Below are 15580 nucleotides of genomic sequence, written 5' to 3' on the forward strand. Positions count from 1 at the left end.
CTCCTCGCCTGGAAGACCCAGGCTTTCCGATTTCCCCCTCTCCATTATCACTCCACAGCTGTCCTCCACCAACCCCCAAAGCGCTTACCCCGGGCCGAGAGGGTGGCCAGAAGTAAAAACACTGCTGAAATACCCGTTCCCCTCCAAAGACCAAAGAGGCGCAGATGTTGAAATTTACCAATCTCCCAGCCCCTCAACACTCGCACCCCAGGAACCCGGGATAGGAGGAAGGAAGGAAGCTGGGGTCGGGCTCGGTCTGTCAGAACGGCTCTTTTGAGGACGGTGCCACATTCCGCACTCTGAGAATGTGGAGCCGAAGAAAAGGCTTTGCGCCTCCCTTCTGTTTTGGGGGTGCTCTATGCGCAGTAGTTGTTGTCTCCCTCTCCACCCCGGGGAATCGTTGCATCCCATTGCCCTCTCTGGGGAAGAAGAGGAACGAGGGAGAGGAGCGCCGTTCGCTCTCCTCTTCCAACTTGACTCACACACGCCCCGTCGCCACTTCAAACTCCGCAGGCAGAGCCCGCAGCGGGAAGGCTGGCCGCGCGCTCCTCCAGCCGTCCCGGCGCTCCGGGAGCCGGTGCGGGAAGCGCCGATGGGGCGGTGAGGAGCGAGACACCGGCGCACACCCCTCTGCCCGGAGCTGGCTCGGCAAAGCCCCAAACCCGCAGCGCGATGCCAGGATTAGGCATTTCCAGCCCCGCGGAGCCAGAGGGGCGCAGGGGCAAGGACGCGAAATGCGCACCCGCTCGGGCCAGAGAGGAATAAAAGTTCGCCCCGCGGAGACTCACCCACGCCGTATTTCTCGTGCTCCGTAGGTATCCACATGGCTAAAGGGGGGCCCGGGGTCTTTGGGCTTTGTAATCCCCGCGCCTTCTCCGGCTCACAACAATGCACAGTTCCCGAGTAGCGGCTGCAACGCTGGAACCCGGCGGCTCCGCGCGAGCTGTGGGCGCTGGGCAGGGTCTGCGCTGGAAGCTCCCGAACCCGGCGTTGACACCGCGCAGCTGAGGCTGCGCCGCCCGCCGCTCTCCCGGCGGCTGCTGCTCACAGTCCTCCGACGCGCTCCCGGGAACCCGGCGGCGCAGTCATTGTTCTGATTCACTGAACTAAGCTACAAGCCAGGATACTCTCCGGCGCACCCCCGCCCGCCAGCGCCTCTCCCAGCCCTCCCTTTCTCAGGGTCCCTGCAGCACGCTGGGAATTGTAGTTCTGGGCCTCGCCATCCCGGAAGGGGGCGTGGCATCAGCGGCTGGGGGCGGGGATTAGGCACCGCTATCCACATTCTATTGGCCCAGGACGTGAAGGCGAGGAGAGGACCTGAAGGAAACCCTGCGTTGATGGGGAGTTCGCCTCCAGTCGCGTTTCCATTGGTTCCGGACCCGCCTGGCGGCCCTCCTTTTTCTCCTTGGCCGCGTAATGGCTGCCCCCGAGACCCAGGGGGCTGCTGCCGGAGGGGAGGAGGACTGTGAGGGCAACCACAGCAAAGTCGCGGGTGTCAGTTATGAGGGTGAGTACGGTGCCCCTGAAGTATAAATGGTCTGTCTCCCTTTCTCTCCGATCAGGAGTGCAGCGGATCGCCAGGCAAGCCGCGGGAGCCTGCCTGCTCTAAAGCCACCTGGGCGCGAGGGGGCCACGGGCGGGGCCAGCCCGGAGGGGTGGGGTCCAAGGCTGCTCCCGGGTGGGAACGCTCTGGGGAGGAAAGAGAAAATGGAATAGAATGGCTTTCTGCGAAGCCGAGGAAGCTCCCTGAGCGTTTGTCTTCCGTTTGGAGCTCGCAGCTTTGCGCTCCGAGCCGGGTGGGTGTGTGTCAAGTCCTGTTCGCGCATGTGTGATTGTGACTCCTGGATTAGCAGCTCTCTCCTCTCCAGTACCCTGCCTCCGCCTCCGCTGGCCTCGGGCGATGTGTTTTATTTGGGTTCGGGAGGAGGATTTCCAGTTGCAGACTGGTCACTTCTCTCCACTCTACAAATTTGCTTAATTGATGGCTGGAGCGGCCTCTGAAGGGAAATTGTGTTTCTCAACAGCCTCTCTGATCGCCCCAGGCCATCTCCAGGGTTGCCTGTGGACCCTGGCCGAGTCCTTAGAAAAAGAGGAAAGGAAGTAGTATTTTGCACTCAGGGCTTCAGAGAAAATTTGAAGGTGGTTATGAAAATCATCGCAACTACTTTGGCTCTACGTGTCTTTTCAGTTGCCCTCTGATCCGCTGTAGAGATCAAAAATCAAACTTTGGAGGCTGCCATGGCGGATTGTTTTGAGGATTCCAATCCATATTCTTCTACCTTTAGTGCATCTGTTCCCTCCCACCTCCTTTCTTTTTTGGCTTGATGTGTAATTTAGTACAAGTTGTCTTTTTCTGTTGGACATGGTTTGGGGCTTAAAGGTTCTCTGTCCTTATTTGATATTTTGGGGGTTACTTTGGTATTGTTTTCACGATTAAATTGACATTTAGTCTTGAGTTTTTACTCAGCAGCACAGTGATAAAGTGCAATTTCTTCCCACTGCTCATCAGTGGAACTTCCTAGCTCTGAAATTATTTTAATACCTCTCCCAAAGCATTGTTTGATAGGCTCCCACTTTAAATAGTTATGCCTATGCCCTACGCAGTTCATTTGGGGGCTTTTACCCAATGGTAAGATACTAGTATTCTCAAGGTTCCAGAGGTCTGGCTATCTGTTTAACATTTAAAGATGGAATCTTTGAAGAATTTATCTCACATATTAACTCATATAAAAGAAAATTGGGAATTTCTTTCAAAAACATTGTAGAACTTTTAAACATCTTCAGTTATTATAAAATTGTCATAATAGAGGTGCCTGGATAACTCAGTGGGTTAAGTCTCTGCCTTTGGATCAGGTCATGATCTCAGGGTTCTGGGATCCAGCCCCACATCGGGCTCTCTGCTCAGTGGGAAACCTGCTTCCCCCTCTCCCTCGGCCTGCCTCTCTGCCTACTTGTGATCTCTGTCTGTCAAATAAATAGATCAAATCTTTTTTAAAAATTTCTTTTTCATAATCATATTTGAAGCCAGTGCCTTTGAGTTAAATGAAGGTTCCTCCACCACACAGTTCATTCCCAAAATAACAATTTTTAAAAGTTCATTGTGTGTTTTCTCACTTATTCCTACATGACAACATCTGTATCGTTCTGATTTTGAAAAATAAAAAGGGATCAATCTTTGTAAGCTCAAAGATCTGCAGCCTCCTTTTTCCCAATGTTCTATTATAGACACTCTTCCATGTCAGTGTATTTGTTGCTTCATTTTTTTAAGGACTGTGCCAGTTGTATTCCATAAAATGAATGTGCCATACTTTAACCATTCCTCTGTTAATGAACATGTACTGGGCATAGTGAATAACTTTATTTACATGTCCTTCTCCCTCTTGGTGTGTATTTCTTAAGGAATTGCTGGGTCAAAGGTAACACACGTTTAAAATTTTGAAAGATGTCAGATTTTCTCTTTGAAAGATGTCGGTATACACAACTATCAGTAATATATGAGTGTTCTTTTCCCCTGTGCTTACCAGTGTGAGGAAATCAGTAATCAAGGGCCAATGTTTAAATGACTGTTGGATTGAATTGAGTAAGTGCTATAAAGCATAATTTTATGTTCCAGTTTGTTTTCAAACTATATTGAGCAGCAGTGAATTAGAAGTATCTGTAACCAAAAAATTCCTCATCTTGGCTCGTAGCTAACAAGTATCCTTACTAATTTGTAGCAATCAATGGGAGAACTAATGGTTGATTTTTATATCACTCTTATAAGGTAAGGTTGTCATTAAAAATCCCCTTAATAATTTATGTATCATTCTGTAACTTTATCCAAATTCTTTTCAAAGCTTACAAAGTATGATGAAAGTTTTAGGTGGAAATAATGATACTAAAAGTATATTTGTATTTTTTTGTTAAGCAGTTACTTAGATTCTCAAGAATATCTTTCCCTGTGAAATCATTAATTTCTTGAAAACTGTCTTTTTTTTAAAAAATTATTTATTTATTTTCAGAAAAACAGTATTTATTATTTTTTCACCACACCCAGTGCTCCATGCAATCCGTGCCCTCTATAATACCCACCACCTGGTACCCCAACCTCCCACCCCCCCGCCACTTCAGACCCCTCAGATTGTTTTTCAGAGTCCATAGTCTCTCATGATTCATCTCCCCTTCCAATTTACCCCAACTCCCTTCTCCTCTCTAACACCCCTTGTCCTCCATGATATTTGTTATGCTCCACAAATAAGTGAAACCATATGATAATTGACTCTCTCTGCTTGACTGATTTCACTCAGCATAATCTCTTCCAGTCCCGTCCATGTTGCTACAAAAGTTGGGTATGCGTCCTTTCTGATGGAGGCATAATACTCCATAGTGTATATGGACCACATCTTCCTTATCCATTCATCCATTGAAGGGCATCTTGGTTCTTTCCATAGTTTGGCGACTGTGGCCATTGCTGCTATAAACATTGGGGTACAGATGGCCCTTCTTTTCACTACATCTGTATCTTTGGCGTAAATGCCCAGGAGTGCAATTGCAAGGTCATAGGGAAGTTCTATGTTTAATTTCTTGAGGAATCTCCACACTGTTATCCAAAGAGGCTGCACCAACTTGCATTCCCACCAACAGTGTAAGAGGGTTCCCCTTTCTCCACATCCTCTCCAACACATGTTGTTTCCTGTTTTGTTAATTTTGGCCATTCTAACTGGTGTAAGGTGATATCTCAATGTGGCTTTAATTTGAATCTCCCTGAGGGCTAGTGATGATGAACATTTTTTCATGTGTCTGATAGCCATTTGTATGTCTTGATTGGAGAAGTGTCTGTTCATATCTTCTTCCCATTTTTTGATATGTTTGCCTGTTTCGTGTGTGTTGAGTTTGAGGAGTTCATTATATATCCTGGATATCAACCTTTTGTCTGTACTGTCATTTGCAAATATCTTCTCCCATCCCCTGGGTTGCCTCTTTGTTTTTTTTGACTGTTTCCTTTGCTGTGCAGAAGCTTTTGATTTTGATAAAAACTGTCTTTTTTAAGAGGTTTCACTCTCAGTCTAATTAAAATATCAGTCTGTGTGCTGACTATCCTAGGACTGACGATTTCTACTCCAATGGCACCGAGTAGTGTGCCAGCAGGTACAGTATCTTACCTGAGATCTCTGCTGCCAGACTTCTGAGGTTCCGTCCCTCTCCAGAAAAGTCCCTGATCTTGCACAACACTGCTTTACATAGATTTGAACTGTAACTGGGATTTCATATTATCTTCTAAAATTAAGAACAGATAGTAAATACAAGATAGTCTATTAAGTAACACATAGTAAATTAAGAACAGATAGTAAATCACACTTAGAGATGTATTACTGATATTTTTTCTTTTGCTGATTTTAGTCACAGGCAGTAAGATAACACATATAGTTTATTAACTGAAAGTACTTACAGGAGATCTTTGTGATGGAGGTGATTTTTTTCTGACAGTAATAACCTGTGTATCTATATTGTAATATTCTAACTGAGTTAACTTTTTTCTCTGCAAATGCATGCTCAGTAGATGATAATCATGGGAATGCTACTTTGGATTTATAATGTACTTCCTCTGGAGACCTTATTAACTAATATGTGATTTCTCTAGGAGTGGGGGTAGCAGGTGGTGTGAACTCCTCATTTTTATATTTGCTATTTCAATAAATAGCATCAGACCTTAGCTAGAAACCTAGGAAGCATCCTTGATTTCTGTCTTGCCCTCATATCCCAAATGTGATGACTTACTAAGCCTTATTTTTCTGTGCCTGAAATCTTTTGAATTTGTTCTTCATCTCTTTAGCCCCTTTTCTGTTTCTAACCTTCACCATTGGTGCTGAATTATCTGTGTCCTCCATCCTCCAAACTGTGTTCTTGAAACTTTGACATGTTCAGTTTTGTCTGCCAAGACCTTTTCTTGGCACTTTGTCAGTAGTTAATCATTGTTTAACCAGAAATGAATTCCAGCCTGGATGATTGCAAAACCTTCCTAGTGACCTCACTGACTCTTGATTTTTCCCTCCTTTAGTCCACATTCCAAAACACGAATGCGTTCATGCATCCTCACTTGAGATCTTCAGTGTGACTCTCGTGCTTGTATAATGAGGTCTGAATTCTCCGTGTGGCATTTAAGATTCAAATCTACTTTTCCAGCCTCATCTTCAGTCATCCTGCTTTCCTTACCACATCTCCACTATCACACTTAACCATATCACACTGTAGTTAGTTATGAACAGCTTTGCCTTTCCCAGTAGACTGTGAACTTCTTGAGGGCAAGAGTTGTCTTATTTTACCTTTATGCCTCCAATGCTTATCTGAGCTGCATGAAGTAAACATTCTAATAGTTTAATGGTTACAATCTGTTTGAAATTCATTCACAGTACTTAGAATGGCTGCTATTTTACACAGAGGAATTGATGTAAAGAAAAAATGAGTATATGTTTTATGCTTGTGGAAGTTATGCACACCAACTCAGAAATGCAGAATATATCATCATGAATATGATCTTCTGTCAGAGGTAATCATAGTTAGCATTTTCACGTAGTTTTTAGTCTTCTTTTTTTTAAGTGAAGTGTTAGTATTGTATAGATAATGATTACTTTTTTTTTTTAAATACTTGATGCCTTTCCTTATAACCTTGAACCCATACCTGAGTGAGCTGCTGCATAGAAATTGGAATCAGTGTTCCATCATCTGTCTGGCAGTTATCTGGTTTTCCACAGGTTGTCATCTTATTTCCAGCTTTAGTTTCAAGTCCAGTTGCATACATTTAACATGACAGTGGGAAGAGAACTAGACCCTATCTTGGAAAAACTGTATTTGAATTTCAACTCTGATGTTTAATAGTTGTGAATAGCTTTATTGCATATGCTGCTGCATTTATGAAAATATGAATATAATACCTGTTTTGCAGAGTTGTTGTGATTATTTCATTCAGTTATATATCTCTGACAGCCTGGCATCATTTCCTCTTACCATCTTGGAATTCAATAAATATTAGTTGTTTTCAGTGTCAAGGTATGCCTGAATGAACTAGAAAGCTGCCTACCCTCTGATTCTGTATGTACTTAGGAAGCAATCTACATTGTGTTATAACCAAGGAGAAGTTTAGGAATGTGTTGGTGATAGCTGCTTAGTCTGCCCTTGCATTCCTGGGAGTCATTAGTGTCTGTTGGTGCTCCGTACTAGTATTGCAACTATGTGCCCTGAAAGCCTTTTATATTATCTTCATACTTTTTCTCATCCCTACGCAGTGCTGCCCCCTCATCCCCAGCTGTCTGCACACATACCCACATTCAGAGTCAGCAAGAAGTTCAGATAATCTTGCACACTGGGATGGCCTTGCAAGGTACAGGCTAGAGGGAGTTATGGAAGAAAAAGAATTATGGAAACCTCACCCTGTGGGTTTGGTGTAAGATTCTGAAGAGGCCTCCTTTAGCACATCATTTATTTTCCTATGAAAAATATGTGGAAACTGCTTGTAGAATATTAAGACAAATTTTATAAAAGAGGATGTTAAAATAATGGTGGTACTAATTCAGATAGCTAACATTTGTTGAGCAGTAACTGTGCCAAGTACTGTTTCAAATGCTGTCATAGGTCTTATGTCATTTCATCCTAACAACATACCTGAAGTAGATACTCATAGTATCCCCTTTTCATTTATAAGTGCAAGAGTGGCTTGCACAGTAACCAAAACAGACCTATTATCCTATTTACTATATAATGACATTCATAGAAACTAAATTCCATCGGATAAGGTCTGAAACAGACTTTCCTTGAACATAAATACGCCCTAAAGCTAATGTTACTCTAGAAAAGCAGTATAGTATAGGAAAAAGAGTGTGTGTGTACATTTTGAGGTCAGGCCAATGTAAGATTAGATCCTGGTTACTTACCCCCCATAGGCACATTAATCAACCTAGGAACCTCCACTTCTCATCTTTAAAATGGGTAATAATCAAATCTGTCTTGCCGAAATGTTGAATGGTGACTGAGGTGGGCTGGTCCTCAATAAATGGTGACTTATTTGAGATACAGGTATGAACTCATCTTTAGCATGTGTGCCAGAGGTGATACAGGTAATAATTTTGAGTACTACAACTCTAATGTGTCTTTCCATTTGATAATGAGGCTCCTGTTGAGGGATTACTTGGAGTAGCAGACACAGAATTTACATACACTTCTCATTGTGTCTACAAAGACTTACATTCATGCAAAAGCACAGTGCCATCCTCCACAACACATACACTTCCCATCTTGAAAAATTAAAGAAAATGTTGACCAGATTCGTGTAATAAAAATTACACTTTCTTCTAAACATAAATCTATGAGTAAATAGAAACAAAGCAGGATACTACCATCTCCAGTGATTGACTCTTTACATGTTTCTGTTAGCTGTTCTTGGAGAACTTTGATACAGAATTAGGGTTCAGTTTTGCTATGATTTATTTAATAAACTCATCAGACTCTGACTGGATTGGCCTTTCACTGACAGCATCTTAAAAAATGGCCATCTCTCACTGAAACAAGTGTGTTCTAAATGACCTCATTGACCCAGATGTCTGCAGAGCCATTTTTTCCAAAAGTGGTGTTGGATTTAACTGATCAGTCTTCTGTCTCAGCCAGTACTCTGTGACTAGTGTCATTTATTTGCAAGATAGGCAACTGGGGTTAGGTGCTATCTTTGGCTCTAGGGACCAAGTAAAGTTTCTAGAAATAAACAGGACTTAAACCTTTGGTTCATTTGGGAAGGGGGGTGTCAATTGAGAAGTGGTAGAATATTTTAAGTGATATAAGTCAATATGGTATACATTGAGTAGAACTGTATAGAAAGAAAAAATGTATTCAAAGTCAGACTCTGATCATGAATTTGCTGCTTTGTAGCATTGTGAACTTGGGAAAAATTATTTAACCTCTGAATCTCCATTCCATCATGAAAATGCTGCAGTTAATTACATATCTTTTGGGGAGGTTGAGTGAAGCAGTGAATATAGGGATGAATGATGCTGCTGATGAAGATCTATCACAAGAAGCTGCGACAGCTCTTTGGAATGGAAAAAATGGATTCAAAAGTAGCTGTCAGTTACAGGCTGTGTGAGCTCAAGCAAGTTGTTTGACCTCATTGTTATGACTGCTACTACTAGAAAAGGCTGGATATGACTTAACTCATTACAAACTAACCAACATTAGAGTTTGAGTCAAGACATACTCTTGGTTTTATAATATGTAAACTCTTTAGGGGCAGAGACTGTCTGTCACATATCCCTTGGGATCACTTCATCTTCCACAGTGCCATGCTGTGATGTCATTTGGTGTTGGTTGAATGGTGACTATGGATTGGCTCCATCCTGGGTCCTATATGAGGCAAAATGAAGAACCCCTGACTTTATCTTTGGGGATATGTTCCTATATCCCATAACCCATGGGAAATATCCATGTGATTGGTGGGGCTTTGCAATCATATTTCATCAGAGCTAATTGGAGAGCCCTTTCTGTTTCCGTATCACAGTGTGGGAAGAAGTGAATACATTTGAATCTGCAATTTGTATCCATTTACTAAGGAGCTGAAAGCTTTTAAATGTTTTTCTTTTTAAAAGAAAGGAAGTGCATGTTCCAGTTCCTGGTTTCTCCAACACTCACCTCATTTCATGCTTTTTCTTAACTGAAAGATGTATCCTCCCACAAGTAATTACAGAGGCCCTGCCTTATAATAAAATAAATAAATAAAAATTTAGTGTTTTTATCCAAAAACTTACAGAGATTTGTTTTTTAAGAGAAGGATCTCAGAATGGTAATTGTGGTTATTTAACACAATTTTCTCTTATGTAACAAGCTGCTATTCACCAGTAATAGCCAATTAGAAAAGAAAATATCTTGTACTACTAATTGTAATTATCATTATAAAGCAATTAATAGCAGGAACAGTTGTTGAACAGTAACGTAACAGCAATTAAACTATCTTTGTTAAAGCACCATACACCTAATTTCTACAACTGGAGGAGAGGAGGGATAGGAAAATAAAGTGAAAAAAAGTTTGGAAGCTTTATAAATATGCACCCACATAAAGAAAAGTACTGCTAATAACCTACTAGGACTCTGAGGTTTATTTCTAGCAGCGTTGATCATAGATCGTACTGCTTCATAGAAAGCTCACTGGACAAGGAGCCAGAGACCTGAGTTTTAATCCTACTAATGCTTCTAACTGACTCTGATTTTAGAGAAGTTTTTTGCCCTCATGGTTAAGATTTCCTGGTTTGTAAATGAGGTGATTCGTTTATATTAGCATCCTTTCAACTGCGTCTTTCAAATATCAAATAAAGAGAAGGTAGGTTTATAGCTAGGGAGCCCAGTTATGCCTGTCCTAGAGTCCGTGTAGAAAGAAAACAAGTGTATCTGGGTATTCCCTTAAGAATACATTGCGCCTGGGTGGCTCGGTGGGTTAAGCCGCTGCCTTCGGCTCGGGTCATGATCTCAGGGTCCTGGGATCGAGTCCCGCATCGGGCTCTCTGCTCGGCAGGGAGCCTGCTTCCTCCTCTCTCTCTGCCTGCCTCTCTGCCTACTTGTGATCTCTCTCTGTCAAATAAATAAATAAAATCTTAAAAAAAAAAAAAAAAAAAAGAATACATTGCACATGTGAGTGTGTAGGTGTATTGACCAGGTATCAAGGTAGAAAATTCGTGGAGAACCACTGCAATAGGTAACTTCTAGGGTCTGTCATTCCATGAGACTATGGCTAAATCAGTAGGACACATCCCATCTCATTCTATCCCCTCACCTTTCCATTTTTTAAATAATGTGTGCATCTGAAAGTTGTTAATTGAACTGAAACTTAGTTCTGAAATATTTATTAAGCAATGCAGCGTGCAAGTTTTTGCATTTTAAATGCTATAAATGCTATAGAATACAAGATAGGTCTTGCCATCAAGGATCTTACAGCCTAATAGGGAAGATAAAAGAAGTATCTAAATAACTATTACAAGGTAGAAAATGTTAAGGACCATCAGAGTGATCAAGACAGAGTTGAATAAGAAAGAGATTAAGACCAGCTGGTGGTGCTTTGCCTTGAAGTTGAATAAGATTTGGACATGGAGAAATAAGGAAAAGCATTTATTACGTGGCTGGGCAAAGGGAGGGAACAATAGAAAAACCAAGGGTATATTTGGGAGATAGCAAGTCAATTCATTTTGCTTGGAGAAAATAGTAGGTAAATGAGAACAGTGAAAAGTTTGAAAAGGTGAGTTGAGACTAGATCATTTACTCTCAAATGTTAGCCCACAGCTCTGCAGATGAAGAAAGGGAATGACAAGATCAAAGTTTAATCAGGTAACAATGTATTGAAGAGCAAACGATGAGTCAGGAAGCGTGGGTATTTGCCAAGCAAGAGATAATGAAGACCCACACTAGAATTTACTAATATGCCTTTGCTAATGAAGTCATGTGTTTGCTCAGTCCTGTAAAGAAATTTCTGAAATTAGAAAAATAATGCTGGAACACAGCAGGTGGCATATGAAGATTCTCCCTTTGATAGGTTGAATGTCTGCTTAGGCCCCATCCCAAGGAAGGTCCAGAAACAGAGAATGCTGCAAAGATGATAAAACAGACATCAATTACATACAAACAGGTCTAGAACTGCTCAATTCCAAATAAAAGGAAAGACGGGAATTTTTAGCCAAGGAGCAGGTTGGGGCCAGGGGTATAGAAAATTACTAATTAGAAATCTGGCTAAACAGACTTGACGAGATTCTTGCTAAAGGCAGGCCAGGGTGAGATACTAGATAATGAGATATCACCTGGAGGATGGTAGAGGATGAGGAACCTCATCAGATACGGAGGATGGGAGAGTCTCTCTGAACTGATGTAGCAGGATTCTTGCAAAAATTAGACTGGCGAGGCCTAATCAAGAAAAGGATTGAGAGGAGCCTTCAGGAAACCAAAGTTTAGTCAAGGAGAGAATCTATTTCAGTAGTAGGAACACCATCACAAATAAACTGGGCTTTAGGGACAGGTCTCAAGCCATTAAAAGACCTAAGAGAAACGAGTTAAGAGGTTTATTCTGGCTGAGGCTTCATCAGATCACAGCTTACAGAATCAGTGCAGTGGGTTGAGCACTCAGTTACTGGAAAAGGTATACAAGCTGAGGCTCTCTTCCCAGCTATTAGTCACATGCCCAATGACTAGCATCCTGGACCCAGATGGAGATGAGGTCAAGACTGGGGTTGGTGTAGAGCCTCTGCCTTGAGATGGTCCCCTGCTGGGGCAGAGCCAAATTGCTGGTGGGTTTAGGGACCCCTGCCATGCTGATTGGCAGTATTGGCAGAGGCCTAGCTCCAGACAACTCATTACAGTTGCCCATATGGCCACTGAACTCCTAACCCTGAGCTCATTAATCCTGAATAATCAGCCAGTTGTAATATAATTCTCAAGTATAAGGTAATAATACCCTTTCTTTCTCATGACCCTTAGACTACATGGAATTTGATGCCTCAGAGAGATTACTGTTCTTGATCTTTTTCCTTGTGAAACATTTTAGAGTTTATTGATAGAACTGATTATGATGTTAATAATTCCCCCCCCGTTAATGTGATATTTTTAGATACCATTAGTTATAGTTGTTTCTGTAAATAGAGCACAATCCTGTTTTCCTTTTATTACATGAAATTCCAAGTATATCCAACCATATGAATTTACACATTCTTAAAGCCTAAATTAATTTAACTTTTAGGTAATTGACTGAAAAAAATCATTTTTTTTCTGTCATGCTTTTGAGAGATACTCATAGAAAATTGTGTTCTCATTGTTTTTGTCTGCCCATGTGATCGAAGTAGGTAGGGCTAATGTAGCATGCCATTTATGTTTTTAGGAGACAATATTTCAGAACTTCATAGAATCACAAGATAAAAGTATTACAATACCTTTTTACACATGCAGAGAATTTTATGATCAAATAATTTACAGTTACTAAAAAAAAAATTTACAGTTACTGACTTAAACTGATAGCTTCCTTGCTTTAGGACTTTAGTGTGCTAATTTTTGTGAAGAGGTGATAAATATTATACTGCAGTTTTCCAAATATTGGACCACACTATCTTTTTCTCAACTGGCACACATTAACATTTCATGGGATGCTAGTGTTCCATGGAATTTGATTTGGGAAATGCTAGTCAGGGTCATTTTCCTCTTAAGCAGATCATGTTTATTAGGAGCTTAGACAACCCAAAGAGTTCATCTGTAAACGTGTTCAAAAAGAGATCATTCATCTTGTGTCTGTAGGAATAACCATTATCACTCATTTTTATGGCTTTCCTATTTTACTTCAAGTCCTAAGTGGGGGGAAAATAAACAGAGTAGTAGGCACAGGGTAGAGACAAAAAGCATAACTATTTGTTCTGCTTCAGGGAGATGTAGCATCCTCTAAGGAGCATTATATCCAGAATGCCAGAGTTCTTTGGAAAATGTCCATGCTAGTAATGAAATAAATAAATAAAACCCAGCCCTTGAGCATAATAGGAGAACTCTTTAAATCAGTATCTTTTGTTTCTTTTAGTATCCCTTTCTTAGAACATTTGAAGTAAGATCTGAATATTGAACAATGGAAAAGGAAGGTGTTCCTAAGTAACGGGTTTCTGACCTACTGTTCCGAGGCACTCAAGCTTGTGCTTCTTATTAAGTCAGGTAACCATAGCTATTTAATACATTATTTAAGGTTATAAAAATTTAATTCACGTTCCTCTATCAACTTTCATTGACTTGAAGAATGTAGGTTGGTTGCGATTTTTTTTATTTGCATGTGTGTAGCATCATTGTCAGAAATGTCAACGTTCCTGAATTACTGTTTATTAATGAAATGATGAATCCAAGTAGCTCTTTGATGTAAAATCCACAACTCGTGTGATGTAGAGGAATTTTTTAGTGAAAGGTTTCTTAAAACAGCTTAGAAATGATTCATTGGACCATTGTTATTCACTTCTAGTTAGCAGTATTCAGAGCCAACTGGCAAATCTCCATTTCTTCAGGAGTCTCACTTAAAATGTTATTTCAGAGTTAACCGAAGCAGTGTATAAGTGAAAGAACTGGATTGTTCTCTTTATATTGCCACTGTTTTCTAAAGTTTCATGTTTGTTGATATCCCTTGTGATAATGCATTAATCAGATTCTGAACTCATCTTCTATATGGATAGTTATCAAAAGTTATTGTCATATTAGTACTGTTAGCTGATCTTTGGACGCTCCGAAAGTCACACATACTTGTAGAACCTCAAACACATTTTCATATACTTATGAGCAACATTTTTTAAGTTATATCCTGCATAAGTTACACTTTATAAATATCATAACCCTCATTATAAATGTAAGCCTCCTCCCTTTCTCTCTGTTATACTCATATTTAAAATCTTTTTTTAAATTTTTAAAAAGATTTTATAGATTTATTTGACAGACAGAGGTCACAAGTAGGCAGAGAGACAGGCAGAGAGAACGGGAAAAGCAGGCTCCCTGCCGAGAAGAGAGCCTGATGCTGGGCTCGATCCCAGGACCCTGGAATCATGACCTGAACTGAAGGCAGAGGCTTTAACCCACTGAGCCACCCAGGCACCCCTCATATTTAAAATCTTAAATGTCACTTTTTATGTGAAGCCGTTCTTGAACCATAGATTGAATTAGCTACACACTTCTTTTAACCTTATTCATATAGTTATCTAGGAGAATCCCATTACCTGCTGTAGAGAGAAATTTTAATTCTAATAGTTCAGCTGATATATACTATATGAGTTTCCAAAGGCCACCTGTAACAAATTACCACAAACTGATGGCTTAGAACCACAGAAGTTTATTCCGTCACCTTTCTAAAGGCCCAAAGGCTGAAGTCAAGATGTCAGCAGGGCCACATTCCCTCTGAAGCATCTAAAGGAGAATCTGGTAGCATCAGTCATTCCTTGGCTTTTAGCAGCATAACCCCAATTTCTGCTTCTGTCTTCATATAGCCTTCCTCCCTATGTCTTTTTTTCTTCTCCTTTTCTGTCTCTTAAAAAGGCTTCAGTTGTTGGATTTAGAGCCTACCCTAATCTCAAGATAGGATGAGCTCAAGATATTTACCTTAATTATATCTGCGGAGACCCTTCTTCCACATAGGGGCACGTCTGAGGTTCCAGGTGAATATCTCTCTTGAGTCACCATACATACTGAAGATACTCCCTCTTTTCCAGATTGCCTTCTTCCTGACCTAGCCAAGGAATGTGTGCATAGGTGAGTGCCTTTTTTCATTTAAGTTGGGGAGGGGAGGGATGTCCTCCCCCCCCTCTTTTTAAAGCACTCTAGACAGCACATAGTACCTTTTGTTTGACTTCATGGACATTGGGACTTATCCATTGACCTCATTCTTGTGAATATTAAACTCTTTATAGAAAGTCATCACCAAGGATTTGGAAAGAGCTTATTAAAAATGCTGGGGCTTTTTTTTTTTTTTTTTAACTTTCCTCCTCTTTTATTATTTTAGGTACTCAGACTGTACATAGTACCTGCTAAGTCCTTTTGTTTATTGACTGATAGCTATTGTCCTTTATACTTACAGCCC

At 41.0% G+C, this 15580-nt stretch overlaps 2 protein-coding genes across 6 annotated transcripts in view; one reads left to right on the forward strand and one right to left on the reverse strand.

The window, feature by feature from the left end:
• DOCK4 (dedicator of cytokinesis 4) overlaps positions 1–1085 on the reverse strand; it is a 430453-nt gene extending 429368 nt beyond the window's left edge. For 2 of the 4 annotated variants that reach the window (XM_044246395.1, XM_044246396.1), the window contains exon 1: positions 789–1085. In XM_044246395.1, coding sequence (XP_044102330.1) covers positions 789–825 — 37 coding nt within the window. In that variant the 5' untranslated portion in view covers positions 826–1085. The remainder of the gene's footprint in view (positions 1–788) is intronic. The other 2 variants (XM_044246394.1, XM_044246393.1) reach the window with 1 other exon arrangement.
• A 243-nt stretch (positions 1086–1328) lies between these two features.
• The window catches only part of ZNF277 (zinc finger protein 277), a 108613-nt gene continuing 94361 nt past the window's right edge, over positions 1329–15580 (forward strand). Inside the window, exon 1 of one of the 2 annotated variants that reach the window (XM_044246397.1) lies at positions 1329–1507. In XM_044246397.1, the coding sequence (XP_044102332.1) occupies positions 1417–1507 (91 nt within the window). In that variant the 5' untranslated portion in view covers positions 1329–1416. The remainder of the gene's footprint in view (positions 1508–15580) is intronic. The other variant, XM_044246398.1, reaches the window with a different exon arrangement.

This window comes from Neovison vison, chromosome 4 (genome assembly GCF_020171115.1).
Source record: "Neovison vison isolate M4711 chromosome 4, ASM_NN_V1, whole genome shotgun sequence".
Lineage (NCBI taxonomy): Eukaryota > Metazoa > Chordata > Mammalia > Carnivora > Mustelidae > Neogale > Neogale vison.